This window comes from Gracilinanus agilis, chromosome 3, assembly GCF_016433145.1.
Source record: "Gracilinanus agilis isolate LMUSP501 chromosome 3, AgileGrace, whole genome shotgun sequence".
NCBI lineage: Eukaryota > Metazoa > Chordata > Mammalia > Didelphimorphia > Didelphidae > Gracilinanus > Gracilinanus agilis.
Window position 1 is genome coordinate 114,027,062 of NC_058132.1, and position 27,527 is coordinate 114,054,588.

Genomic DNA, 27,527 nt, shown 5'->3' on the forward strand with positions numbered 1-27,527 from the left:
TGTCTCCTTCTCTTTTCCACTAATATTGAGGTTTTCCCCACATTAAAGTTTAGGCAATTAGAAAATTCCCAGTTAGTGAAGTAGCCAAATGCAACAACTGAAAAACTGGCATGTACCTAATTTGGCCTGGTTATATGATCTTTATTGGCATATTAGCATTGGAATCATTCCCAAACTGAGAAACATCCAAGCCTTCTGTTTTAACCACTTTGTGGTTGACTTGGAGAATTGCCATCACAATCATCAACAAAAAAAAAGGTATTAAGTATCTACTCTATGGAAGGCTGGGCAAACACACAGGTAGGTACAAGATACCTTCTCCTCCATTCCTTGTGGGCATTACACTGTGCCTGTGAAGACAGGACAAATACTTAAAAGACAAATGGCAGATTTCACAGGGAAACTGAAATGTGAGGCATAATCCAAGATGAAATACCATCATTATCTTCAGTAAATACTTCCTGAGTATTTATTCTATAGGGAGGCTTGTTCTAAGAACTTCCAGGGACAAAAAGGGATCGATGGAGGGGCCACGAGTGCCTTTAAAGTTCAGTTCAAATCTGACTTATTTGGAGGGCTTTTCTGTTCCTCCTCCTCCTCACTCCCATCAGCCAGTTCAGGTCCTCTCAAATTTACCCTCCATCTACTCTGTATATAGTTCTATAAGTCCCTAGTTATTATATGTCATTATATCCTGAGAATATGAGCTTTTCAAGAAACAGAAATCATGCATTTATTTGACCTTTTGTGGGTGTGTTCCTTAGTGTTTAGTTCCTAATATAAACATATAAATAAATATAAAATATAAAAGTTCCTAATATAAATATATAAAGATAAAATATAATATAATATAAAAATCAGTTCCTAATATAAACACTTAATAAATGCTTATTCTCTATCTGGCCCTTAAGGAAAGTAATATACATTCATGTATTCATTCCTTAAGGGTACTGACTTTAAGTTTTTCTCTGAACCTAAGGTTGCATTCTTAGGACATGCTCTTTAAGAGCACACAGAGAGGATACTGAGCAAGGTTCAGACTGATTCCAAGGGTCTCTGATGGTTAGCCCAATGGTAAACATGCCTCTCCTTATTCCCATAGGAGAACGTTCAATGTTAAATCCTAGCCCCGCTGCCTTATATTTTTATCCTTCATCCTTTCTTATGTTTTCATTCCATGTCTACTAGAAGTAGGCACAGGGAGGCCACAAGCAGGCTGGCAAAGGCTTTGGTTGGGCAGCTTTGAAGAAAGTGACAGAAGGATGAGAGGAATTAGAAACCAAGAAATCTTTCCCAATGACACAGGGGAGGAGAAAGGAACATGTAAACTTGAATTCTAGTTGCGCCCAGAATAGTTTCTTGGCAGTGAAAAAGGCTTCAGGAGTCAAGAATTTCTTTTTTCTCTGTTTTGCTGCAGAGAAACGCTAGGCACATTCCTTGCCTGATAGTGGCGTCATGCTTATCATCAAAGGCTTGCAAATTTTGTCAATATACTGCAATACTAAATGTGTTTTATTGTATTCAAATTTTGGTATGTGTGCATATATGTTATATTTAAATACATTCAAGTTCAAATTAGCATACAACTGTTAATATTTAACATGAGAAAAGCAAAGTTGTAATAAACTTAAGAACCAAAGATCCCACAAATATTGTTTCTATCTTTGTTATCTAGGCATGACACTGATCCCAATTCTCCTCAGGCTCTTTTTTGTCCTCTGGCTGTGACTGGCTCTCTTATTCCACTTGTGCCTAATTCAGCAAGTCAGAGTTGTTCCCCAGAATTTTGGTGAAGGAGTTAATTAATACTCTAACACTTAAGGTCCTAGGGGTAGCTTGTGTGGTTGACTAGTCCTATTAGTACTATAGTTCGTGAGCCCCCACCACTGAAGTTTCCATTAACACTTATAATATATAACACATGGAGAAATTTTGAAGGCTGTGGATAAGTTTACTTACTTTGGCAATATACTTTTCAGGAATGTCCACATAGATGATGAGGTTAAAAAGTTTGATTATAGATTTCTCATATTTTCTTTTTCTAGCAAGAAAACTGTTCCAAGGGCCTATTTATGCAAAGGAGACCTACAGAAGAAGGACACTGAAACCTATATCCAAACACATAGGACTTGAAAGATTTGGGGAAATGTGATAGTTTTTATCAAGATTTTGCCAGAGGCAGAGTGCCTGTCTTCTAGCTAACTGCCAATGCATTGTGGCAGATAAGAAATGCCCCCAGATGCCAATTGTCCATACTTATTGTGCCCCTTGTCTTCTACATTTTGTAAGAGAGGGTCAAACTTCCTGTATCACACACCCCTTTGTCCTTTTGTGTGGTCAGTGGCAGAATCACTCAAACCAAAAGGGTGAAGTGTTGAACTTATTTCTGTGGAACCCCCAACTTTGCCTCTGTCCTTTTGAACTTGCCTTAAGGGAAGTTCCAGACTGACCTTTCTTAAGATTGAACAATGCACCACCAAGCAAAATTAAGCATTCTGAAAAGGAGTGATAGAAATCCTCAAATCTTCAGGAATTTCTCCCATTGTATCAGAGCCAGGTAGTCCAGCCCTGGTCTGGAATCATCCTTTTCTTGTTTCCATTGAAAAGCAACAGCTTCTGGAAGGTAGTCCAGGTCTACTGTAAAACCTATCAATTGAACCTTCCTGTCCAATATTCCGAAGAAGGTAAGTATTTTTTAAAAAAGAGACAGAGATGGAAGCATGAAGATAAAAGAATACCCAAAGCATAAAAAGAAAAGCTCAATTCATGAAATTTGTTGTTGTTCTTCCCCTAAAGCCACCATGGGATTAAAACTCCCAATGAAGCTGGTTTTTATTACTTATTACTCTTAGTTGTAGCCCTCACCCTGAGTGTTTATTTAGAACCTACTGTATTGGGGAAGGCATGGAGAAGCACGGTTTTCACTGCTGACCCACCTCAGGGGACAGGATCATGTGAACATATGGTCAGCACATCTTCATTCTGTTGCTGATGCTTCAAAGAGGCCAATTTTAACTATATTTTTTAAGAAATCACATTGTTTTAGCCATTCCGGCTTGGCCAATATTATATCAAGCCTCTGAGTCTTTAAGATAGCCACTTCTAAATATTTAGCATACATCACCAAAACTCAGCAACACGCCTCTTTCCCATATCCATACTCCCTTCAACCCAGGCCTCTAGAGCCACAAACTTAATCAGCCTGAAATCACTAGTGGCATTGTTGAATATTGTGAAGGAAGGGGCAAAGAAAAGGATAGACATCCATCAGAGACTCAGTAATAATTCTGTTTTAATTTTTAAAATGAATTTTACAACTCTCTGCTTCTCCCTCTCTTATAAGTAGTTAATTTTAAAAGTTCTATGTATAAAAATTCTCTGAAATGTATAAGCTGTACCGTGCCTAAGGTTTCATTTGAACATTTGCCAAACAATAAATTCTCTTTTAATTAATATATTCACTCTTTCCATGATTCATTAATGCAAAAACTCCATTTTTTGATTTAAAAAATTTTATTTAATTTAGAATATTTTTCCATGATTCCATAATTCATATTCTTTCCTTTCCCTCCATTTTTAAACAGTTTGATAATTTTACAAACATAAGGCATAATATTTTTTTCTTTAAACATTTCTTTGAATTACAAATGACTATTAGGATTTATTTCTCCACTGCTCTCTACTACCCTATAAATCTCATTGAATAGTATTCTCCATAAAAGATCTTTGGATAGAGACCCACATCCAAAGTGGAGCTGGTATTTAGTAGGCACTTCTGAGCTTTAAGAGTCAATAATTTATTACATTCTACACAGAAGTTTTCAAAAAAGCTCCCGTGAAACCTAGAATTGTCCCTGAGTTCATCTATGGAGTCTGAGTGAGGAGAATGTAGAAATGCCCTACAACTTGGGAATTGGAATGGCAGCCACAGCCATGCTCTCAATGCCACATTCATTACTGCCTCGGAGGAATCGGAGGTATCCATCCTCACCCCAAGAGGACCCCCAGCTATTTTTAATTATCCAGTAATCCTTACCACTCTTCTCATCAGTGCCATAGCCTACGAGAAGACCCACATGATCAGACACTACTGAGGGACTCAAAGAATCTGTGTTTTGATAGATTCCTTTGTGGTAGTGAAAGAAGTCATCATACAGTTTAAAAGAGACAACAATGGGCCCATGCTGAACCAGCTCGAGCTTCATCAGGGCTTCATTGCATGCTCCATAGAAACCCCCCACATAGTAGTAATCAGAGACGTAATAGCGAGTGCAATTCTTCAGGGAACACGGAGAATCATGGCCCAGGTAGGGAAAGCAATTCTCTTCCACCATCCCAAAGTCCTGGGCATACTTTCCAGCGGTGAGATATGGGTCACCTCCATCACAGCCTGAAGAGGGTAGTAAAAAGAGCACATTAAGTTACGCTACTTACTGAAAAGATCCCTGCTTCTCACTAATCTTTGTTCCTTCCTGCTGCCCATGAAATAACTGATTTCTCTACCTTTCTTAAAATCAGGGAGGAAGTGACCAGCAGTTTTAGTCATTTCCCCAGAACTGTCTCCTTGCTAAGCTGGAATAAGTTCAAAACAACAGCATTTGGAATTGGAGAACAGAACTTTTCACACTGGGTGATGTTTCATCATCATCAAGTCACCCTGCAGTTTTGTATTTAAAACCCAGATTTGGCCTGCTCAGAAAGCCAAGGGGAGAATTAAAATCAAACTTATGGTTCCAAGATGAAATGTGGGGGAAGGCAAATTCAGACTTGACACTAAGACATCGAATCTAGAGGATGAAGGAACCTCAGAGGTCATTTCATCTGACACTCTTATTTTACAAATGAGAGTAACAAGGCCCAGCAAAGTTAAATGGTTTGCCCTAACATAACAGCTAACAAATACAAATTAAATTGAAAGAGATAATACAGCAAAATCTACCATACTTAAAATGGTTTTAAGATTTGCAAAAGCACGTAAGATGCCTGCACAGCTAGTACTGTAAGATCTGGGATTCAAACTCAGATCCTACTACCCTCGAGTTAAAAGGTTTTTCCATGATTGTCAGAATTGTTTCCCCTTTTGTATCTACATAACCAACATTTAGCACCAGGCCTGGAACATACTAGGTGCTCAATAACTGTTGATTTACTCATCTGTAAGTCTCTAGGAGCTCTAAATCCATTATCCTATTATCCCTTGACTGACTAATTCATCATGTTGTCTCTCTGTAGTTATGTATAGTGCTTTGCAAACTCATATAAATGTGAGCTATCATTTTTTTATTCACCATAATATTCAAGCTCTAAAGCCAGTGGTTTTTGCAGTAGACAATGCCCATAGGTTTCAGGCAAAAGTTCATAGGAATATTCATGGTTCATCTCATGGATATCCACAGTAAAAAGGAAGGATCTCTTTCCTCTGTAGCACATGTAGGATTCAACAAGTCTTACTGATCAATCAGTTCACCACACTGCACTGCCTTTACTGACACTGAGCTGGAAGTATGTAAAATGCTACATACATAGATCTAAGCATTATTCTTGTTACTACCTCGAGAATATTCACTGCAAGACAGAATCTGCTGGATACTGAGCACTGGCGATTCAGAACTTTTGGTTACGACACGGATTCGGGCCTCAAGCATGGCTACGGAAGCAAATGCGTAGGCACTCCAACAGCTGGCATAAAAAACTGAAAAGGACAAACAAGACATATGAATCTTTCCAATGTCATCCTTCCATGTAGTCACACACGATCATACTCCCATGGCCAAGAAGCATGATAAACTCATTATCCTGTTAATTTCTTTTTAAAGGTTTAGTGGCATACAGACAACCCAACTGGAACTTCATAATTTTCCTTGAGATTTTCCTTTACTCTTTTATGCTTTCTCTCNGAAAAAGAGAAAGCATACAGATTTACTGACTTAACATAGCTACTACTTACATAATACTTTAAGGTTTGCAAAGTATTTTACAAATATGATCTCATTTTATCCTCACAAGCCTGGGAAATCATTGTTGTTATTATCTTCATTCTACAAGTGAGAAAACTGAGGCAGACAAAAGTTAGGTGACTCATCCAAGGTCACACAGAGCCTGGATATGAATACAAATCCTTCTGATTTTGGGGGGAAAAGGGGTTCAATGCTTTAAGTACTGTGCCTCCTTGGTGCCCCTATGTGGCAAGAATGGTTGACCTTCAGGAAAGAAAACATGAAAAAAGACTTGGACATTACAGCATTAGTCTCAGGACCACAGATGTAGAATTGGAAGGGACCTCATAAGCCATCCAGTACAACCCCTTCATTTTATAATTGAGGAAACTGAGGAATCAGGAAGCTGTGAGTTGCACAAGGTCAAGAACATTGCTGAGGCTAGGAAAGAAGGCATTAAATATAAATGATTATGAGATACTTGGAATCATCTGTCTAAAAAAGGTAAAGAACAAATTACCACATAGATGGTACTAATTATGAGACAGGAAACTCCATACCTATTTCATGGTAAAAGATCAGTTATGTATACAGTAATTAGCTTCAAAATGATCCTAAAAGTAATAAACCTGAACATAGCATGAATAATTATTCCAAATGACTAATGACTCAAAATATGGGATAATTTTGTGCCATCAATGACTGCAGGGGAAACTATTAAGTTCACACCTACTATGCCAAATTTCTAAAATTAACATGTGCAAGTCCATTGTACTAACCAAGGTCCTCCATGCAGAAAGCCAGGTTACAGTCAACTTAGCAATGGGACCTGAATGACCTTTAAGTTATCAAAACTGCTTTATACTGAGATTCTTGAATATTAGCTTAGCCCTCACGGGGTTAATGGGACACCCAGAGAAATTCACCAACACAGCAATAGCCAAGTCATCTCATTGCAAAGGGAAAAGCAAATATTTTTAAACTAAGCTATGCATGATTATTCCATCCCAAATCTAGATCCAAAGGGACATTTTTTCTTACCATGACTTCGAACAGGACTAACATAGTTGACACCATTAACATTTCTCCAGTCCCAAGAACTTGGCAAAGTTCGAGTTTTTTCAAGTGTTTCAGGGGTCAATGGTGCAGGTTTTGGCCTAAAAGAGAAATACACATATATCATCATTTAGAGAAGTTTCAGTTATTCATTTTGGGGATTATGCACGTCTTCTATCTTTACCTCTGCTACTCCAATTGCTTTTATGGCATCCCATGCCAACTACAAAGGAGATGGAGGAGTAAGTGTGAGTGTGTGTGCATGTGAATGGGACTGACCATATATTTCTTACTAAATTATAATGAAAAATATTTTGGAGAATAGTTATTGTTTTTGTTTGTTTTCTTAGGATTTTACTTTCCTGCATTAGTATAGAGAATGTAAAGATGACAATGTGGTTTGCCATGTGACAAGTCAACAAACATTTACTCAGCATCTATTACCAAACACCTATGATAGCAACATTTTGGTACATCTTTAATCTTAGGTTTTCTTACTTTCCTCTAACAAGTCCTAATGAGGAAATAAATGGAGCAAGTAAGATGGCAATGAGACAAAGAGTGAGATAAAAAAAATTGGAGACTTCATTATACATATATAAGTCATGACTAAACTGTAGTTAGACTAATGGTAAACTAGATATGAAAATCAGGGTCATAACTTCAATAAATAAAATGAGGAAGTTGAATTAGGTGCTCTCTAAGGTTTCTTTTGATTTGGAAAAATCTCTGACTTTTTATTCTAATGTGTTCTAAGCATTAGAGCAGTGGTTCCCAAACTTTTTTGGCCTGCTGCCCCCTTTCCAGAAAAAATATTATTTAGCACCCCCTGTCACATACTCTCACTGCCCCCTTACAGTTATTCACTGCCTCCAAATGCACCTGTGGCCATCACTGCTTCCCTTGATCACTGCAGCACCCACCAGGGGGCAGTGGTGCCCACTTTGGGAATCACTGCATTAGAGGAAGGAAAGCTTATCAATACCTAATGTAATGAAATGCTCATGAAGGAAATGGCATACACCCTGGAGTCTCAAGGGATTAGTAGGGTCTGAAATGTGGGAGAAGCTTTTAGTGAATATGGAACAGCATCAGACACGGAAGGGGAAAGAGTGCATTAGTTATTCAGGGGTAAAAGTAATCCTTCTGGGATGAAGGCAGAGGAGACATGTGAAGTAAGGAAAGTCAGGGATATTAGGCAGAACAAAGCTTAATAAGCATGAATACTAATATTTGAATAGTTCTGAATTACAAACCTATCTTTGGGGAGCAGAATGTTAAGTTAATGGGCAAAAGCATGTGGCTGAAAGACAAGAAGGATTCTGGTAACCAGAAATTTGTAGGGGCAGAATGGGAGAGGGAGTGAAGGATAAAGGAAAGATATTTGGGGAAAAAATTATTTTTAAACAATGGCAAGTACTCCAGGTTAGATGAAAGCAGAATTTGTTTAGGTGATTAGACTGTGAGGGCAGGGATTTTCTTTTTCACTTCTGCACCCAGGAGCACAGTGCCTGGCACATACTATGTGCTTTTAATAATGCTAACTGGTTGACTGTTTATTGAGGTGAGCAGAAGGAAATGTGTTTGGAGCCATCTTATAAAAGGCCTTGACAACTCTGCTGAGAAGTTGGGATATTATCATTAATATTATTATTATTAAGTAATAACAAGAAGAATGTCTAACATTTATATAGTGTTTAATAGTTTATGAAACACTTTATAAATATTATCTCACTTAAACCTCAAAAAAACCTTGGCAGGTAGGTATTATTATCTTCATTTTTCAGATAAGAAACTGAGGCAGCCAATGGTAAAGTGACTTGTCCAGCTAATAAGTTTCTGGAGCTGATTTTACTATCTAAGTAATAGAGAAGAGCCTGGATTTCTTGTGCTATAGAAGACGAATCTGGTGCCTTTGAACCTACTACAAGGAGATGAGAAACATAATGAAGATTATATGTGGCTTTTGTTTAGGTGAGAAGGAATAAAAAGTCTGAACTAGTGTGAAAGAAGTATTAGTGGAGAGAAAGGGACAGATTCATTAATCAATTAATGAAGAAACACTTATTAAGCCAATACTGCAAGGTCACTAAGTGGCTCGATGGATAGAGAGCCAGGCCTGGGGAAGGGAGATCCTGGTCTCAAATCTGGCCTCAGACACTTCCCAGCTGGGTGAACCTGAGCTAGTCACTTACCCCCACTTGCCTAACTCTTACTGTTTTTCTGCCCTGGAAGCAATTCTTAGTATCAGTTCTAAGAAAAACCAAACACCATTAGGTGCTAAGAGCCTTTCTAGAAATTGGGGATAGCACTTGCCCTAAGAAGCTAATATTCTTTGGATGATGGGGGTGGGAAGAGGAGACAAAATGACAAAAGAACATACAATATATATGAAAGAAGTCAGAGATATTGAAAAAAGATCAATAAAGCTTGATGTTTGGGTGGGAGATAGGAGAGCATGGGATTTCCAAGACAAGGTGACAAAGACAATAACAGCTGGCATCATCAACAGAAACCAGGAAGTTGGGAAAAGGAGCAAACAACATATCAAAGGGTTTTGAGGTCTTATGAAAGAAGGAATTGAGAGAATATTACCTGGGGAATAAATGGATATTCTTGATCAGTTTATCTATATTGAATCCTTCATGGTTTTCATAGACAGTAGCAGTCCAGGAACTTTGAGCACTATTGATGGCTTTCACAAATTCATGTTTGTCCTTGTAAGGTAGCTGTGAAATCCTGCAAATGAATAGGACCTTTTTAGTATACAGTATTTACTACTGCCAAAACCAAAGCCCAGAAACTCTGAATTTGTGATTCTATTTAGATGTCTTTCCCTGAAACCACTTATTGCCACACTTTTCATTCCTCTATTGGACTGCAAGCCTTTTGAGAATAGGGGCTATATTTTTAAAATGTTTGAATTCTGAAAGTCCAGGATATAGCCTTATCTATGGTGGATGCTGAATAAATACTTGTTGAAGAGTAAATGGCACTGAAAATCTGTAGGATAAATAATGATGATGATGATGATAAATAATTGTACAATTCTTCAAAGTTTGTAAAGCATTTTACAATTTGTTCCTTACCACAACCCTAAGGGTAAGTGATATTATTATACTTAATTTATAGAGGAGGAAATTGAGGCATACAGATTAAAGTGACCTGTCCAGCGACACACAGTAGGTAAGTGTTTGAGACTGGATTTGAACTTCCTTTAAAGCACAAAAGAATTCTGCCTGACATAAACCCAACAAAAAAGACTATGTTTTCAAAGAAGATTAAATGGGATTGAGGTGTTCATCATCATAGAACTCAAACTGAAGGAGCTCACCCTAAGCATTAAACATAGAATTCCCAAATTAAATTCACAAGATCTTTTATGATACACATGTCACATGTCCTGTACCTTGCCTGTATTTTTACATATCCAAATGGTGGTATTTAAATTTTTTTTTTCAGTATTTTAACATTGTGCACATGTGACCAAAGACCCCGATATCATGAATTTATCTTCCGCATTGTGTATTGGAAAATCCACAGAATGTGGAGTCAGAAGGCCTGAGTTTGTTTCTTAGTTCACTAACATTCCCTGGCTGTGAGCAGTTACCATGTGCAAAGAGCACAGTTCTAGGTCCTTGAGATACAAAGAGAAAATCAAAATGATTCTCTGTTCTAGGAAACGTACATTGTACTACACAAAGAGACTGATCAGTAGATAATTACCCTAGGAACAATTACTTCATAGAACCTCACTTTTCTCATCCAATAATGGGAATAATTTAAAGAACTACTAATTTAATTCACAAACTATTCTCAAATGGTTGTTGGGAAGAATGCATTTTGTAAACTGCAAAAAACAAAAAACAAAGAACCCAGATATGCAAACGTGAACAATCTTTTCTTCTCTAAAAGCAGCCATTGTTGTCACCTCCCCTCACAACCCCTAAAACCTACAAATATCCAGGAAGTGGATGAGTTCATCCTTCTGGAGTTAGGAGTTTGGAGTTGGATGATCTGACTCACACCCTTATTAACTGTGGGACTCTGGGTAAGCTCATTATGCTCTCTAGGACTAGGATTCCTTTTTAGTAAAAATAGAATATTTTTACATTCACAACATATCAAATGAACATCTTTTGGTCAGTCAGTTTCGTAATTATGTGCTATCTTTCTTTCTTTCCTTTTTTTTTTAATCTTGGGGTTGCTCTAAGCAGTACAACCTCTATCTCAATGGCAGATGCCAAGTAAATAAACCTTAAACCTTTGTAGACATGCAAATACCAAGAATTGGGAACTATTATTGTCATCATCATTATCATTATAATTATTATTTTCATAAAATATTTTTTTAGTACAGGGAAGTGAGAAGTCAGTAAAATTTTAGCTCAGTATCAATCATATGACATCAGTGCCTCTTAAGGTAATCTTATATAAATATCTGCATCTATTTTGAACAAACTCTTTCATTACACCCAGAACAGGAAATGCTCTTAAGAGTGTACAATATGAGGCAAATGACTTTAATAAACTCCTGGCTATATCTCGAACTACCATTTTTCATCTCTACCAAGAAAGGAAACAACATATCTTTAAAGAAGCACTTTGCTACTGAGACAACACTAGCTAAGGTAATTTGCTTCTACTGAGAATATGTAATAGTTTTTAGATTTCTAAATCAGAGAGATTGTTCCAGAAGCCAGAAATGCAGGTTATTGTTTTTTAGGGGGATAAGGAGGTTAGAGGGAGGGTAATGTAGAATGGCAGGTGACTCTTAACGGAAAGGAATGTATGAAACAACTAGACGCAAAATCAGTTTTCATCAATAAAAGACAGTCTTTACCTAGCAAATAATTTGGGTTTAAAAAAAAAACTTAGCTGGATGTTTTTCAGTCAGAATATATTTTTTCCATCAAAAGTAGAGTAAATAGGGGCAGCTGGGTAGCTCAGTGGATTGAGAGTCAGGCCTAGAGAAGGGAGGTCCTAGGTTCAAAGCCAGCCTCAGACACTTCCCAGCTGTGTGACCCTGGGCAAGTCACTTGATCCCCATAGCCCACCCTAACCACTCTTCCACCTATGAGCCAATACATAGAAGGATTTAAAAAAAAGGTAAATATTTCAGAATAACCCCAAAAAGCCCATTTCACCCAATATATGACCAGAATACTATATATGTGCAAGGAAAAATAATTGATATTTCTCATGTCACAATAAAATTCAAATGCATAGAATACAAGAAGAGAGAATTAGGGAAATAGTTATATGAACTGAGCCAAAAAGAAGTAAGCAGAGCCAATACAACAGCAGATATAGTGACTACAACAATGTCAATGGAAACAGTGATCAGAAGATAATCAAAAACTTATGCTGCAAAACAACAAAAAATAAAATCATAGATACAAAATAAAAGATACGAGAAGTCATCTTCCCATATTCCTTTCCAGAGGAGAGGATACATAGAAATGGTAAATTTCATATGCTGTCAGCTTTTTAAAAACACCTTATTTAGTTTTACTGAATTCCTCCCCCCCTTCTTTTTCTTTTTTTGCTCAAAGAATTTCTTCATCATAGGGGTAACTTTCTGGGAGGAAGAAGGGGGAAAGGCTCAAGACAATTAGAAAAATATGAAGAAAATTTATTTTAAAAAATAATTGACATAATCACTTGGAATTATGGGACCTCAAAGTTGGAAGGGGCTTTGAGATCATACTTCCCTGCATTCAGTTCCTCTACTTTAGCAGGAGTATGTGAAGCCCAAGTGACTTGTTCCATAAATGGTAAATAGTAAGATTAAGATTAGAAGCTCAGTGTTTTGACTCCCAGACCACTAATTACTTCCATTAAACTATAATATACTTTATAGAAATATAACATTTTGAATAATGAAACAAGATCCAATAAGAGTTTTATTTCATCTGAATACGAATGCTTGAAGAAAAAGCACATTTTCTGAGGGGAAGGTAAAGACAGGAAATAGAAAATTTTGTAATGATTCTAAAGTCTTGGAAGAAACCTCTAGGCAACTAGGTGGCAGATAGATAAAATGCTAAAGTTGGAGTTTGGAAGACTTGAATTAGAATCCTGCTTCACAGTCTAGTTGTGTGACCCTAGGCAAGTCACTTAACCTTTCTTTCTCAGTTTACTCATCAATAAACAGTGTATAATGATAGCACCTGACTTGTAGAATTATAGTGAGAATTAGCATAGGTAGAGTGCTTTTCAAAGCTTAAAAGCCCTATCTAAATATTAGCTATTATTTTTATAATTTTAAAGAGTAATGATGACATTGTCATTCTTTATTTTGAGGGTGATATAGTTTCCTAAGGAGCTTTGAGAAGAGTTCAAAGAGAAAGGGGAATGAAAAAGAGAATTAAAGTGGTCCCATTGTGTGTATATATATATATATATATATTTATATATACATATATTAATATATAGAGAGAGTATATATGAGAGAGAGAGAGAGAGAAAGAGAAATGGAGGAGGGAAGAAAATAGACTACTAATCCTGCCTGTTGTACTGATCATTTGTATGTTTCAGAGGTTTTTACAAATTGTGCTTCATAACCTAGGGAGTGTCTAGGAGCAGTTTCTATGCAACTAGGATGAAATCATGTTCCCACAGAGGACCTGATCTCAGCAGGTTTGCCAGGAGATGGCTGTTCCCATTCATAACTAAACAGAAATTTTCTCCTGACAACTTATCCATTCTCTACTTGAAGAGTTCCAGGGATGAGGACCTCACTTCCTTCTGAGGCTTCCCACTCCAATTTTAAATAATTGGAGCTGTTGGGAAAGTGGTTTTGTTTGTTTGTTTGTTTGTTTCCCCCAGCCTTGGTTTAACCTAAATGAGCTTCTGTGAAAATCTTTTTCCATGGCTCTAGAGGCAGCAAGGTGGCTCAGTAAATAAGAGTGCTGGAGTTGGAGTCAGAAGTTCTGAGTTCAAAACCACCTCAGTCACTAACTAGCTGTGGGACCCTGGGCACATGGGATAACCTGTCCTACTCTCAGTTTTCTTGAGAGTAAGATGGGGACGATTATAGCATCTACCTCAAAGGTCTCAAATGAGATAACATGTGTAAAGCACTTCACAAACCTTAAAGGGCTAGAGACACAAAGACTATGATTATTATTGTTGCTCCCAGTTCTGCCCTCAGAGTCAAACATTCCCATGCTTGAAGACAATCATCCTTTCTTCCTTTCTTCCCTCCTTTAGGTTTACTCCAGCTTGACAAAGTCCTTTCTAAAAATGTAGTGCCCAGAAATGAACACAATACCCCTGCTGAGTCCAGATTAGGATGACAATGAGCTTGTACATCCCTCATTCCAGACTGTGTATTTCTGTCCTAATGACCCAGACACTAAGACTCTAGTCACACGGAAAGGGCATCCTTTTCTGGAAGTATCACAAAGCTAGCACTCACCAGTGAGGCTGCCGTAAGAGCAGCTTTTCAGAACAAAACGGAGAGGCTATGTGATGTAGTGGGCAAAGCACTAGATCAGGATTCAAATCCACATTCTGACACCTGCTAGCTGTGTGATCCTGAGCTAGACACAACTTCTCTGATCGCAGTTTCCCCAAATGGAAAGGGAGTTTTGAGAGGGCAGCAAATGTGTCAGTTTTTTCTACACTTAGCACAGTACCTAGCATATGATAAGTACTTAAATGCTTGTTGATGGATGCACTGGTTATGGATTTGTAAGATGCAGGTGTTGGACCATTGAATAAAACGAATTAATTAATTAATTAATGGCTTTTCCAACTCTCATCCTATCATCCTGTGAGCTTAGGAACACTGACCCAGGATCTCTCCTATGAGACTGAGAGTGTTACAGTAAATGCTGTCCCAGCTTTGGAGACTGGGTGTTAAAGTCTTTGTCCTTTGGAGGTATTACTGAAGAATGACATGCTGCCAGCTTAGGAGCAATAGTACACACTGCGGTACTGGGTCGGGGCAAGAAGCTCAGTGATGTTATTATTTATGTTGATATTAGAGAATAAATCCAAAAAGAAAATGTGCTCAGATTTTAGCTCCACACAAGCTAAGAAAGGAAGAGTAGGAAAGTGTGGAGATCAAACGTCAAAAGCATTCATTTTCTCACATTCATCTTAAGTTCCCTTACAAAGTAACAATATATCCAAAGGCTCAACAAAGAACACTATGAAGGCTAATGAGCTGATTGAAGATTTTAATGTATAAAATGAGCTTAACAACATTTCCTTCCTTTTTCACAAGGGAAGACCACAATTGACTTCCTTAATATGGTACTGGCTGGGAGTTGGGGACGTGGTAAAGGAGGGGGATGTAGCATATCAGAATGAAAATGCATTTGCAGTCTGAGTTTCTCTGTTCAAATCCCACTTTTTCTACTTAACCATCTATGTGATCTGGGGCAAATCACTTACCGTCATGAGGCCTCTCTTGACTCATCACAAAATGAAGGGGTTGTTTTAAGATGACTTTTAAAGTCTTTTCAAGATCTAACATGGCAACAGTAGAAAGATCACTGTGTTTTAGACTCAGATGACTGGAGTTCAAACTGCAGTCCTTTCACTTATTATATATATATATATATATATATATATATATATATATGATTGAATTCCAGGCAAGGGAATTTGGGCTTAATTTGGTAAGCAACTGAAAGTTTTTGATCAAATGAATAATATGATCCAAGATGTAGAAAATTACTTTGGAGGCAAAGTAAAAGCTGGATCTCACTGGAGGGATCAACTAAAAGAAAGAAAAATTAAGAGGTGACCACTAAAATGTTCTAGGTAAGAAGTAATGGAGACCTAAAACGAAGTGGCAACAACGGGAATAAAAAGGAGAGGGTAAATGTGAGATTTATACAGTTATAATTAACAGGACTGAATTAATTAGATGTGGTAAAGTAAAGACAAGGAAGAGTCCAAGATGATTCTGAGATGTTGAGTCTGATATGATAATAACTGTAGCATATGTAGGAAATGTGTCCCAGTGTACAGTTTTAAATGTAGGTCTGGAATAAAAGGTTGTTTGGGGAGAAAAACAGATGTGAGCATAACCAAATGGAAGCAAAAAGTGGATGTTACAAGAGAGAATAAGATAATTAAAGAGAAAAAATGTAGAGTAGGGATTTTTAACCTCCTTAGTGTCACAGATCCCTTTGACAGCCTGGTGAAGCCTATGAACCCCTTCTCAAAATCCTGTTTTTCAATGCATAAAATAAAACGGAAAAGATTACCAAGGAAATCATTCTATTGAAAATCAATGATTTCCTCTTTCAGATTCCCTTCATCTATTCTATTTTGTACATACTTAAGTTATTTACATGTTGCTTTCCCCGTTACAATGTACACCCCGTAAGGGCGTGTGCATGTGCGTGTGCGTGTATGTGTGTGTGTGAGTATACAGAGGCACAAAATAATATTTTAATTTAGAAATATGGTGAATAATTTGAAAACTGTTGCTTTCAAGTAAAATAGGCAAATCCTTTTTTAAAAGAAATTCAATCCCCAGCCAGGCCAACTCACCTTTTCTCATTCTCTTCATAGGATAGATCACTGATTTGGAAAGATGGACCAGAGCCTTCAACCTTATTTGCAGTGAAACATGCCCAATTCCTGCCCAGAACGTCATGAACCCATCCAGGAAATGTCTCATGACAAACACTTGTCTCATTGCCTTGCTTGCCATTATACTGCAAAGGAAGAAAAGCAAAGATTTAGTCATTTTCCTGCCAAACTCTTGTGTGTTTCCCTGCTGAGGTGAGGTATTTGCTTAGATTTTTTTTTAAGCCCTTTCCTTCCATCTTAGAATCAATAAACACTAGGTATTGGTTCCAAAGCAAAAGAGTGGCAAGGGCTAAGCATTGGGGGTCAAGTGACTTATCTAGGGCTACACAGCTAGGACGTGTCAAAAGCAATATTGGAACCCAAGATCTTCCAACTATAGGCCTGGCTCTCCAATCATTGAGCCATCTAGTTGTCCCCTACTGGCTTAGACTTTTACCTGCTTCCCCAATTCCAAATAATAAGACATTTACATAGGGCTTGAAGGCTTAAAAAGTACTCTCCATAATGACCCTCTGAGATAAGGTAACAAACCTATTATTGTCCTCATTTTATAGATAAAGAAACGAAGGCTCAAAGAGTTTAAGGGCCAGGCCCAAGGTCACACTATCACTTGAGTATCAAACTGAAAATTAAATTCCTTTTCTACCTCTAAGTCCTGAGTTCTTTATACTTTACCCCAAGAAAGGCTGCACAGAGAGGTGTTCTTAAAGAGTAGTTGTGCTAGGATAAAGAAGGAAGGATTAGAGGAAGAAGGAGAGGAGAGGAGAGGAGAATGAGAGAGACATAGACAGATAAAAAAGAGATGAAACTGGAAAAGTGAAATGGAAAATAGTAGTAATGTGTCCATCACCCAAAACAGTTTTTTCCTTTTTATAGATTCAGATATTTGTGTTTCTTATCTCAGCTCTACCACTGGCTAGCCATGGAGTCACAGGAAAATCACTTGCTACCTTTTGACATAGATATTCCCCTACTTGGCATCTACTTCAAGGAGTCCACTGATGAGCAGGCTCTGTAGACATCAAAGTATTTATAATAGCAAAACCAGGAAAATACTATATACAGTAACAGAAATATTGTACAATGACCAACTGTGAAGGACTAAACTGTTATCATCAAATCAAGTTTCCAAGATATCCACAAAAATATGTGCTATCCACAGTCAAAGAAGGAACTGTTGGACTCTGATTAAAGATCAAAACATGCCATCTTCCACTTCATTTCCTTTGAGTTTCTTTTATTATTTGTGTGGTATGTATCTTGTCATAGCATGAGCATTAGGAAAATACATACTGCATGAAAGCACTAGTATAACCTACATCAGACTATTTAGCACCTGGAGTGGGGTTAAATTGATTTGCAAAATGCCAGAAAGCAATGGTCAAAAATTGTTCCTAAATGCAACTAAAAAAAAGAAGAAGAAAAAGAAAGAAAATGTGTGTGTGAAAGAAACCTGTGGATTTGACCTAATCATTGTTTCAATATTAATCATCCATGTTACATGATTTAATCCTCAACTAAAATCCCACTCCAATAGGATCCATCACTGTGTGGACCTTAAAGGTCATGCCAGTGGAATGTAGATTCTGGCAGATTCAAACAAGTTGGAAAATATTCAAAAACAATTTTATGAATAGAATTTAAAAAATAAAATCCTGGTCTAGGAGTAAAGTGGAACTGAATGACAGGAGACCTGGGTTCTAATTTCAGATAAAATTCTAATAACCTGTTTAACACGCAGATAAAGATAGAGAATGAACTTGTCATTTCACTGGTGTAGGGAACTCCCAGGTGAAGAAACTCCCTCTACCAATGAAGGTCATCTCCTTCTCTACAATTTAGTCTTAAGAGTTGCTCAGAGCAAAGATGTTAAACATGTGGCCTGTAACACTCCCATCTGTCTGAAACAAAATGTAACTGGGAAATATTTAACAAAATAAATACAATATGATAAAGAGAAGGGAAGGAGACTAGGCATATATGTTGTATTACTTTGTGCCAGGCACTGTTCTAAGTACTTTTTACAAAATTATTTCATTTTATTTCATTTGATCCTCAAAACTACCCTGATAGGTAGGTTCTATTATTATTACCCTAATTTTACAGATAAGGAAACTGACACAGTGAGATTCTTGTGATAAACAGATCTTATCTTAGGATGGATTTGCATTGAAGTCTTCTTGTTGCCAACCACTGTGCCTGTGGTTAACTTTCCCAAAATGAAGTTAGTCCTTTATCAAAGAAATCATCTAAGGATTGAAAAGGAAGGAATGTTAAGGATCATCTAGTCCAGTGCTCCTATTAGAGCCCAAAGGTTATGTGACTACTCTTAGACCCACCCAGGACCCACAACAAGTCAGCAGCATAGCTCTAGAAGCTAGATTGAAACCCTCCCCCATCTATATTTTGCTTTCTGACACAGCTCCCTATACTCACTTTACAGAATCTTATAAAAGAGGGATAAGTGACCTGGTGTTTTTAAAGGAAAGGTTTTCTTCCTATCTGAGTGATCCAGTCAGCTTGCACTCTAGGAATAATTGAAATGCATAAAGTGAATTCTCCTTCAGGATCAGTAAAGCCAATCTGTGACCAAATTTTTCTTCTTCTAAGCATATTTTGAAGTTGTCTATCATTTGGGCTTCTAAAGGGCTAATTTCGTGTCTAATTAAAAAAATTGTTTTTAAATTGTGCTTTAAAGGTCAGTGCCATAGGTGATTCTAAATGGGATAAAATGCAGGAACATTTTGAAATGTGGAAAAATTAAAGGGCTTTTGTAGCTTGAAATAGCCTCCATCCCCTTACAGTAATTGAAGTTTACAACAGAATTACCTTAATTTTTCCCCAATTGTGATATATCTAGTGCCCAATATCTCTTTCAGAACAGCAAAGTCACTATGCCAATATTCATTTCACAATTGCAGAGGCAGCACAAATCTTTCAGGTTGGAAGAGGGAAATGGACTTTTCTCAACTTTTGCTACTCAAAATTTTCAAGACTTAGAAATCAACCTATTGTCTAGCACTGGTAGGTATAAAATGATCTAGTGAGAATAATCTAGCCTATTTGGGTTAAGTGAATAGTTGAAAATGAAAACATCTGAAAAAGTTCTGTGGCTACTGTGATAAAGTAGAATAGAGAGAGGCAATGAAAGTTAGTACATAAAGGGTTAGCCTTGGAATCAAGAAGATATGGTTCACATCCTGCCTGACAAACATTACTTCCATAACCATGATCAAATCACTCAGCCTAGTCCTAAATTGTAGGCTGAATACAGATATGCCGCCATGAAGCAAGTAATTTGTTTTCCTGCAATTTTATTTGCATAGGGTAATTGAAACAAGATCACAGGAAAAACAAAAAGTATAGTAGAGAAAGGAGAGAGAGCAAAAACAAAAATACATTCAAAAGATTTCAAACTGAAAGGCATTTGTCTTGTCTACACTCTTCATTTAAGAGGTCAAGAAAATAAGAACCAGAGAGGAAAAAGAACTTGCTTAGGGTCACAAAGTAAATAGCAGAACAGGGATCCACAGGGGCATCTACTTTAATTTCGTAGGAAATTGATGAATAGGCATTTACTAAAAAATGTGATATCTGTGCAACTGGACATTGGTCTCTAATTAAGAAATGTGTCCTATGACACTGAAATTATTAAGAGCATGCATTTAAGCAATCCTCTTCATTATAAAAGAGTCATTAGCAGAGAGATTCACTAGTCCTTATCTTAAGCATGTGGCATCAGCTGGTGAAGTACATAAGGAATTTTGGTTTTACCAGAAGAGTTTACTAACTACAGGATAGAGTTTAAAGCCTTTATTTCTTTCCCCAAATGACATTATCTTTTACTCTACAATTCCAGAAAAGGTCAAGTTATAGAGTGGAAAAGATTAAAAATTTGAGTTGTTAAGGTCTCAGTTCAAATTTCTGCTCCACCATTTACTAGCTAGCTACGTGTTCCATATAAGTTATTTATGTTCTCTGATTTTTCTCATCTATAAAATGGTAATAATAATGATAGTTTCACTGGGTTGTTGTACAGTTCAAGTGAAAAAATGCCCTTAAAAGTATTTTCTAAACCAAAATGCTCAACAAAAATTCAAGGACTTAATAACATGTTAGATGAATGTAAGCTCTAATTACTATGGAAGCCAAATAGAATATTATTTGCTTTTTTAATCAAATATAACAATACATTATTAAACATCTATTATTGTGCAAGTCAGTCTATTAGGCCCCAGGTATACACAGATGAACAGAAAAATTGTCCTTCCCTGAAGGACTTTCTTATTTCCTGGGGAAAAGCAACCTGTAAACAAATGCAGACAGGATCATTTGAGGATGTAAGAGAACATTAATATTAAGAAATATCAGAAGAAGGTTATTATGATTAAAATTCTCTGGAGACTGTATATTAACTTATAATTATTTATTAGCAAATGTTATATATAATCACATGATTACCTGGCTGGCCAAATTAATCTGTTTGCTAGACTGTCTCCATTTGCGAGCAAGAATTTCAAGCCCCTGTGCAGCAAGATCTGAACACAAGTCATTTAGGCCATCCTGCCCCTCTAGGTCTCTCTGGCTGGACAGACATAACCTCAGTCTGGGTCCAAGCCTGGTCTTTGAGCCATGATGAGGCATATGGGACTAAAGCCCCCACTAAAACAAGCGAATACATAAATAAAGCCAGCCCCTCCAAGTGGTACCCAGTCAAAGGATGGGGCTGATACTGATCAAAATGGATTTGTCAAATGGAATAAGGGGTACAATTTTTATTAAATTCATCTTCAGAGGAGGAAAATGAGGCTCACAAAATTAAATGACTTGTCTAGGGTCCCACAACTAGTGTCTGAGGCCAGATTCGAATTCAGGAAGATGAGTCTTAATGACTCCAGGTCTAGAACTATTTATTCACTGTGCTACTTAGCTGTCAGTAAAGAAACATTAGTCTTCATTTAGCTCAGTCTCCACAGTTTTTGCTTTACAATTATGTTTTAACCTTTCAAGACATAAAAATAATTATAAGCCAAAAATCTGAGGGACCATGATGCCCTGAGGCCTTAATCATCTCTCTGCCCTCACATCTCCTATCTTTTCCCATTTGCTTCTTTCATACAAACAGGAGAAAGAAGAAGGGAACAGCTGGGTACTTTGAGAGGTTTTACCTCTCTTAAACCTAGATATGGGGCAGCTAATTGGCTCAGTGAATTGAGCCCCAGGCCTAGAGATGGGAGATCCAGGGTTCAAATCAGGCCTCAGATACTTCCTAGCTAGTCTGACCCTATGCTAGTCACTTAATCCCCACTGCTTAGTCTTTACTGCTCTTCTGCCCTGGAACCAATAAATTGCTTTGATTCTAAGATAGAAGATGATGGTTTAAAAAACAAACAAACAAAAACAAAACTTAAGATGTCACCAAAGAGGAGAGTTCAGCATTTTTCTAAGAAGACTCATTTATTTCTTCAGCCAATCTATAAAATGCTTCTCTTTCAATAGTTAAACTTCCAAATACAGCAACTGAACCCTTCCTATCAGTTCATTGTTTTCTGGTAGAGCTTTCTCACTTAGTTCCTACTAATGTCTTAAAGGCCTCAGTTATCTTCTCTCTTTCTGGATTCCTCACCAATGAAATCTGAGCCTCCTGGTGGTCAATGACTCAGTTTTCCCTTATGAGATAGAACTCATGAAATCCAACTTTCTGTCAGTAATGAAGCCTAAATTAGTCTTCTTTTAACCCAGACTCCACATAGCTTTTGATCTACAATTTTGTTTTAACCTCTAAAGATAAAAAATAAATTATATGCCAAAAAGCTGAGGGACTAAAATGTCCTGAGGCTTTAATCATTTCTCTGCCCTCAGTTGTCTAATATGTCTTCGTCGTTGTCTGTACCCACATTTTAACAGAAAAAAAACCTCTTTCTTCACACAAGAAGTTTATCAATATTTCCTACACAAATGTTCCCCCATGCCCACCCCCTTCACTTTTCAGGAATGTGCACATATACACAAGGCAATATTTTATATCTTTTCTAAGTTGATTTAATCTTTTTCTTGACACAACAGCTCATTTTTAGTCTCACAAATTTAATGGCTTCTTTTCTGCAACCAAATTGCTCACATATACACACAGTAGAAGCTTACACATGACAGATTCTATAGCAGTTAGGGAAAGGAACTAGATAAAACTCAAATGAATTAAGGCCCCTAAACTCCTATCCTGAAATTAGACTAAATAAAGCAAAATCTCCACAGCCAGAAATAGACTAGAGAAATCATTTCAACAACAACAAAAAAAAAAAGTTTAATATTTTTCACCTCATTTCCTTTTATTAGAACTTTAAGTAGTAAAACAGAGGTGACTCAGTAGAGTCTCACTCTTCAAACTCTAGCTTCTGAGTAGGAAGCCATCTCTCACATTTAAAGAAATACTAGATTGCTTCCTGCTGCATTCCACATTGCTGAAGAGATGGATAAGTGACCATGATTCCCTTTCCCAAAACCCATGTATACAAATTGTTCTCTGGTGTGTGGCCTCAGCTGCTTAGCAATTAGAAAGGAAAGCTGTACCAACACTTACCAAACTGTGAAGACAAATGTAGTTAACTGTGTACAATTAAAAAGAACCTGAGCTTAATTTGTTTACATTTAACTATTTGTGAATTCTAATTTTATATAAACAATGATAAGGTGAAATGCCTATTTTAGCTACACTTGGGAGGATAGTATCAAAAATTGTGACTTTTTCAACTCTTTTTTATGTTAACCAAGAGAGCAGGTAATAAACAGAAGGTTCAGTGAAAATAAGAAGATAATTGTTAAGGAAACTGACCTTGAAGAAGGCAAACCATTTGTACCCATTTATCACAACCTCAAAACCTTGAGTGTTAATGATGGTGAAGAAGCCAGTATTGCCAAATTCATCTCGTGCCACATCTAAATACTGCAGGTTCACTACCATTTTGTCTTTTGTTGGTCCTGGGGAAAAGAAATGGCAAAGAAAAATTAGGCATTTAAGGGACAGTAATAAATCTTCCTCATTCTTTTGTCCATCTTGATCAAACTGCTTTCCTCTCATGCACTAGATTGGTTTTTCTTCACCTTCCTCTGCTGAAAACATAAGATAAGGGAGCAGCCAGGTGACTGAGTGGATTGAGAGTCAAGCCTAAAGATGAGAGTTTCTGAGTTCAAATCTGGCCTCAAACACTTCCTATCTGTGGGACCCTGGGCAAGTCATTTAATCCCCCATTACCTAGCCCTTGGAACCAATACACAGTATTCATTCTAAGATGGAAGGTAAGGGTTTTTAAAAAAAAAGACAATGTAATATGAGCCTCCTTTAGAGCTAAGTCCCCTGAAACACAATCTTTCAACTATATCAACCTTGTGGAAAAGCCTCTCTCTTTAAGCACAAGGTCTAGTAAAGCCTAGTGAAAACTTTCTTTAGGACATCAAGGGACTTGTACAAGATCACCAAGTTAGAAGATATTTCAACCAAAACAAGAACCCAGGTGTTCTGTCTCCATCCTTTGTCCTGTCCAATATGCCACATCAAACAGAAAGAGTGAAAAAGGTTAGGTTAGAACAGGGTTAGGCAACATATGGCTCTTTCTGCAGGAGCCATAAAGTCCATTTTTTTTTCAGGCTCTATTACAGGAGTGCGCACTGTGAGCACTGTATGGCTTTCACGAAATTACATTTTAAAAAAATGTGGCATTTATGGCTCTCATGGCCAAAAAGGTTGCCGACCCCTGGATTAGAAGTACAAAAACATAAATACAAAGGAGAAATTAAAATGAAGCTAAAAACTCAGGTCCTAGAAAGACAACAGGAAAGGAAATAGATGGCATTGGTTGATTTGCTATTGTCCTCCAAGAGGACCAAAATGAGGTCACTGGTGATGTCTTTTGACACTTGAGGCATAGTTGCACAAAATCATTGGCCTCACTGAAAATGGCTAGAAAGCTAGGGCTGGAATCAAGAAAACTTGAATTTAAGATTTGGTCTTCCTATTTGTGTGACACTGAGCAAGTCATGGAATTTGCCTGTCTCAGTTTCCTCAACTGTAAAATGGGGATAATAATATCACCTACCTCAGGGTTTGGGGAAAATGAGGTATTTTAAAGTACTTAGCATCTGCTAGCACAAAGTAAATGAGTAATAAATATTTGTTCCCTTCTTCCTTCCCTTATGCTCATCCAAATTCATAGTATGGCTATTTCTGAAGTATATCCAGTGTTCCTCTTCTGCTGGTTTTATCTTATATTCTTTGAACCAAAACATGGCAAGTACTTTCTTTGCAATATTTTGTTGGAATCAGAAGAGTTGTGATTTCCTCTACATGAGTGCTCTACACCCAACCCAATACCTCTGCCACCAAACACAAATCTTGATTACAAATGCTACATGCACTGTTAGACCACAGGATCATAGATCCAGAGCTGGAAGAACCTTTGGAGGCCATCTTGTCCAGACTCCTCATTTATTGGTGAAAAAATTTACAGAAATGAGGCTCAAAGAGATTTAAGTGATTTGTCCAGCATCAAACAGCTAGGGCACATATGAGGCAGGCTAAAATCCCAGGCCTTCCTGACTCTAATGTTAACACTCCATCTGCTATACCTTACTGCTTCTTGTGAATTTTTGAGTTGTATTAGACAAGAAAAGTTCATCCTCTGCGGAGCAGTCTTCTAAGTGATTATTTTTGGAACTTAATTTGATCCTCAGACATTAGTTTATTAAGAGGTCTCAGCTCTTAAACCTTTCCAGATTAACAGGATCTGCTAGAAATTCAGTGATTTGAGGGAAAATAGGAGGCTCTGTGGATATAGACAGGAGATCCTGGGTTCAAATTTACTCTCAGGTATCCCACTAGCTCATTTACCCCACTAGCTGTGGAATCCTGGGGAAATTCTTTAACCCCTATTGCCTAACCCTTACCACTAGGGTGCCTTGGAACCAATACTTTGTATTAATTCTAAGTCAAGACTTTATATATAATTCTTTTTTGGGGGTGGAAATTCCAAAACTACCAATTTCCTCATTTTCACCTTCCTCTCTCTCTCCCTATATAATCTGTCAAAGTTCCCACTTCTGAGTCCTCAAGTATCTTCTAGCTAATTTCTTTTACCAGGCAAACTCATATCTGACCAGATTACCAAAGGGAACTAGCCACTTATCTTTTGCTTCACAAAATTTCCTGAGAGTATAAAAAAAGGTCACATATTCCAAATTCCTAAATTCTATCCTCATATCCTAGGGTTTGGGGAAAAATGAAAAAGGGAAGGAGAGAAATTACTAGCTCTCTGTAGAACTCAGAAGTCAAGACTGTAATCTGTTAGCCAAAAGAATGAAGTTAATAAAGAATATGCATTTAGATGAAAAGATGCATGTAGATTTCAATTTACATTGATATAATACCAAGTTCCAGAGGAATGCAATTAGAGTGGAAGCCCCTTAAAGACAAAGATTTTTTTGGTTTGTTGTTTTGGAGTGGTTCTTATTTTTTATTGCCTGAAGTTTTTTTGTTATTGTTGTTGTTCTTTTTTTTTTTTTTTTTTTTTTTGCATTGCTCTGAATTCCTGGCACTCAGTATACAGCTCTGAAAATAATAGACTTTTTGTGTGTGTGTGTTTTTTAAACCCTTACCTTTGGTCTTAGAAACAATACTAGGTATTGGTTCCAAGGCAGAAGAGTGACAAAGGCTAGGTAATGGGGGTGGGGGGGTGTCAAGTGACTTGCCCAGGATCACACAGATATGAAGTGTCTGAGGTCACATTTGAACCCAGGTCTTTTCGTCTGAGGACCTGGCGCTCAATCCACTGAGCCACCCAGCTGCACCCCATAAAATAGATTTTTGATGACAAATGTTTGCTGACTGAGAAGTATGCAGATTCACAAAAGATCTTTCAGAAACTGAAGGGTCAAAAACGTTTTAGAAATAAAGTATTCCCAGCTGTGTGACCCTGGGCAAGTCACTTGACCCCCATTGCCCACCCTTACCACTCTTCCACCTAGGAACCAATATACAGAAGTTAAGGGTTTAAAAAAAAAAAAAACCAAAAAAAAAAAAAGAAGAAGAAGAAGAAATAAAGTACACAAGGGCTAGATTTGCCTTCTTTGACCTGAGGTTTAAGGGCTCAGGTCCCAAAGCCAGGGCACGAGGGGCTCAAGGTAGGCTTAGAAAAAAGCGGGGGCCAGATCGTGAAAGCTCTAGAACTTTTCAGCGCTGCCTCTTGATAAACTCACCTTCACTGAATCGAAAGGAAGAGAAAAAATGAAATAGGGTTTGGGGGGAGGGACCTGGGAAGAGAATGGGCCTCACCACCTGTCATTGGAGGAAGGAGACATTCTTCACAAAAGGTAGAAAAAGATGGTTTCAGACACTTACCTATCTCAGAGCAGTTAATGCGGTTGTCCTTCGGCCCCTGCCCCTCGAATACCTGAAAGACCCAGGTACCAGCTAGATCGCGAAAATCGCATTTGGCGGGAGTGTCGGAGGAGGCATCACGAAGCCCTGAGAGGAGGAAGAGGACAGGCAGCAGCGAGTAGCCACACGACCCCATCCCCACTAGTAAGCAGGCTGCGCAGGGTACTCTGTGTGGGGGAAGGTGCTCAGATGGGAGTACAGCCCAGGGCTCTCAGCTTGAGAGAGTTGCATGCCCACCTCTGTCCACGGAGTTTAAAGCTCTGCAACTTTAGGGGGCGGGATGAGAGGAGGCCCCCGAGGGATCACGTGAGGGGAGCCAAACTGTGGCGGTGTAGGGGAGGGGCCCTGTCACCTGAGCGCCGCCTCCCCGCCCATCCTCACTCTGACTCCTCTGGCCCTCCTCTTTCAAAGTGTGGAGACTAGGATTGGCTCTGTGACAGCAAGGTAAGGAGTCAGGCAGATGTGTTCAGCACCCCTTCTCTGGGGCTGCCTCTGGACTTGCCGGGTTGGCAGCGGACAGAATGGGCTGCACTGGACCAGCAGCTAGA

At 37.8% G+C, this 27,527-nt stretch overlaps 1 protein-coding gene across 1 annotated transcript; it reads right to left on the reverse strand.

The window, feature by feature from the left end:
- Nucleotides 1–3,899: 3,899 nt before the first annotated feature.
- LOC123238811 (dipeptidyl peptidase 1-like) lies at nt 3,900–27,115 on the reverse strand. The gene is made up of 7 exons (XM_044666028.1): nt 26,941–27,115; nt 23,383–23,528; nt 16,509–16,675; nt 9,588–9,731; nt 6,978–7,093; nt 5,552–5,692; nt 3,900–4,390 (listed from the first exon to the last, which is right to left on the reverse strand). Exons 1-7 carry the CDS (start codon nt 27,113–27,115, stop codon nt 3,900–3,902), a joined length of 1,380 nt encoding a protein of 459 aa, XP_044521963.1.
- Nucleotides 27,116–27,527: the final 412 nt, after the last annotated feature.

Excerpts from the sequence above, each read along its gene's own strand:
- LOC123238811 (XM_044666028.1), bottom strand. The coding sequence starts at position 27,115 with ATGGGGTCGTGTGGCTACTCGCTGCTGCCTGTCCTCTTCCTCCTCTCA. Across the intron at positions 23,529-26,940 it reads CATTAACTGCTCTGAGATAG|GACCAACAAAAGACAAAATG; the intron begins GTAAGTGTCTGA and ends TCTTTTCCCCAG. Across the intron at positions 4,391-5,551 it reads TTGCAGTGAATATTCTCGAG|GCTGTGATGGAGGTGACCCA; the intron begins GTAGTAACAAGA and ends TACCCTCTTCAG.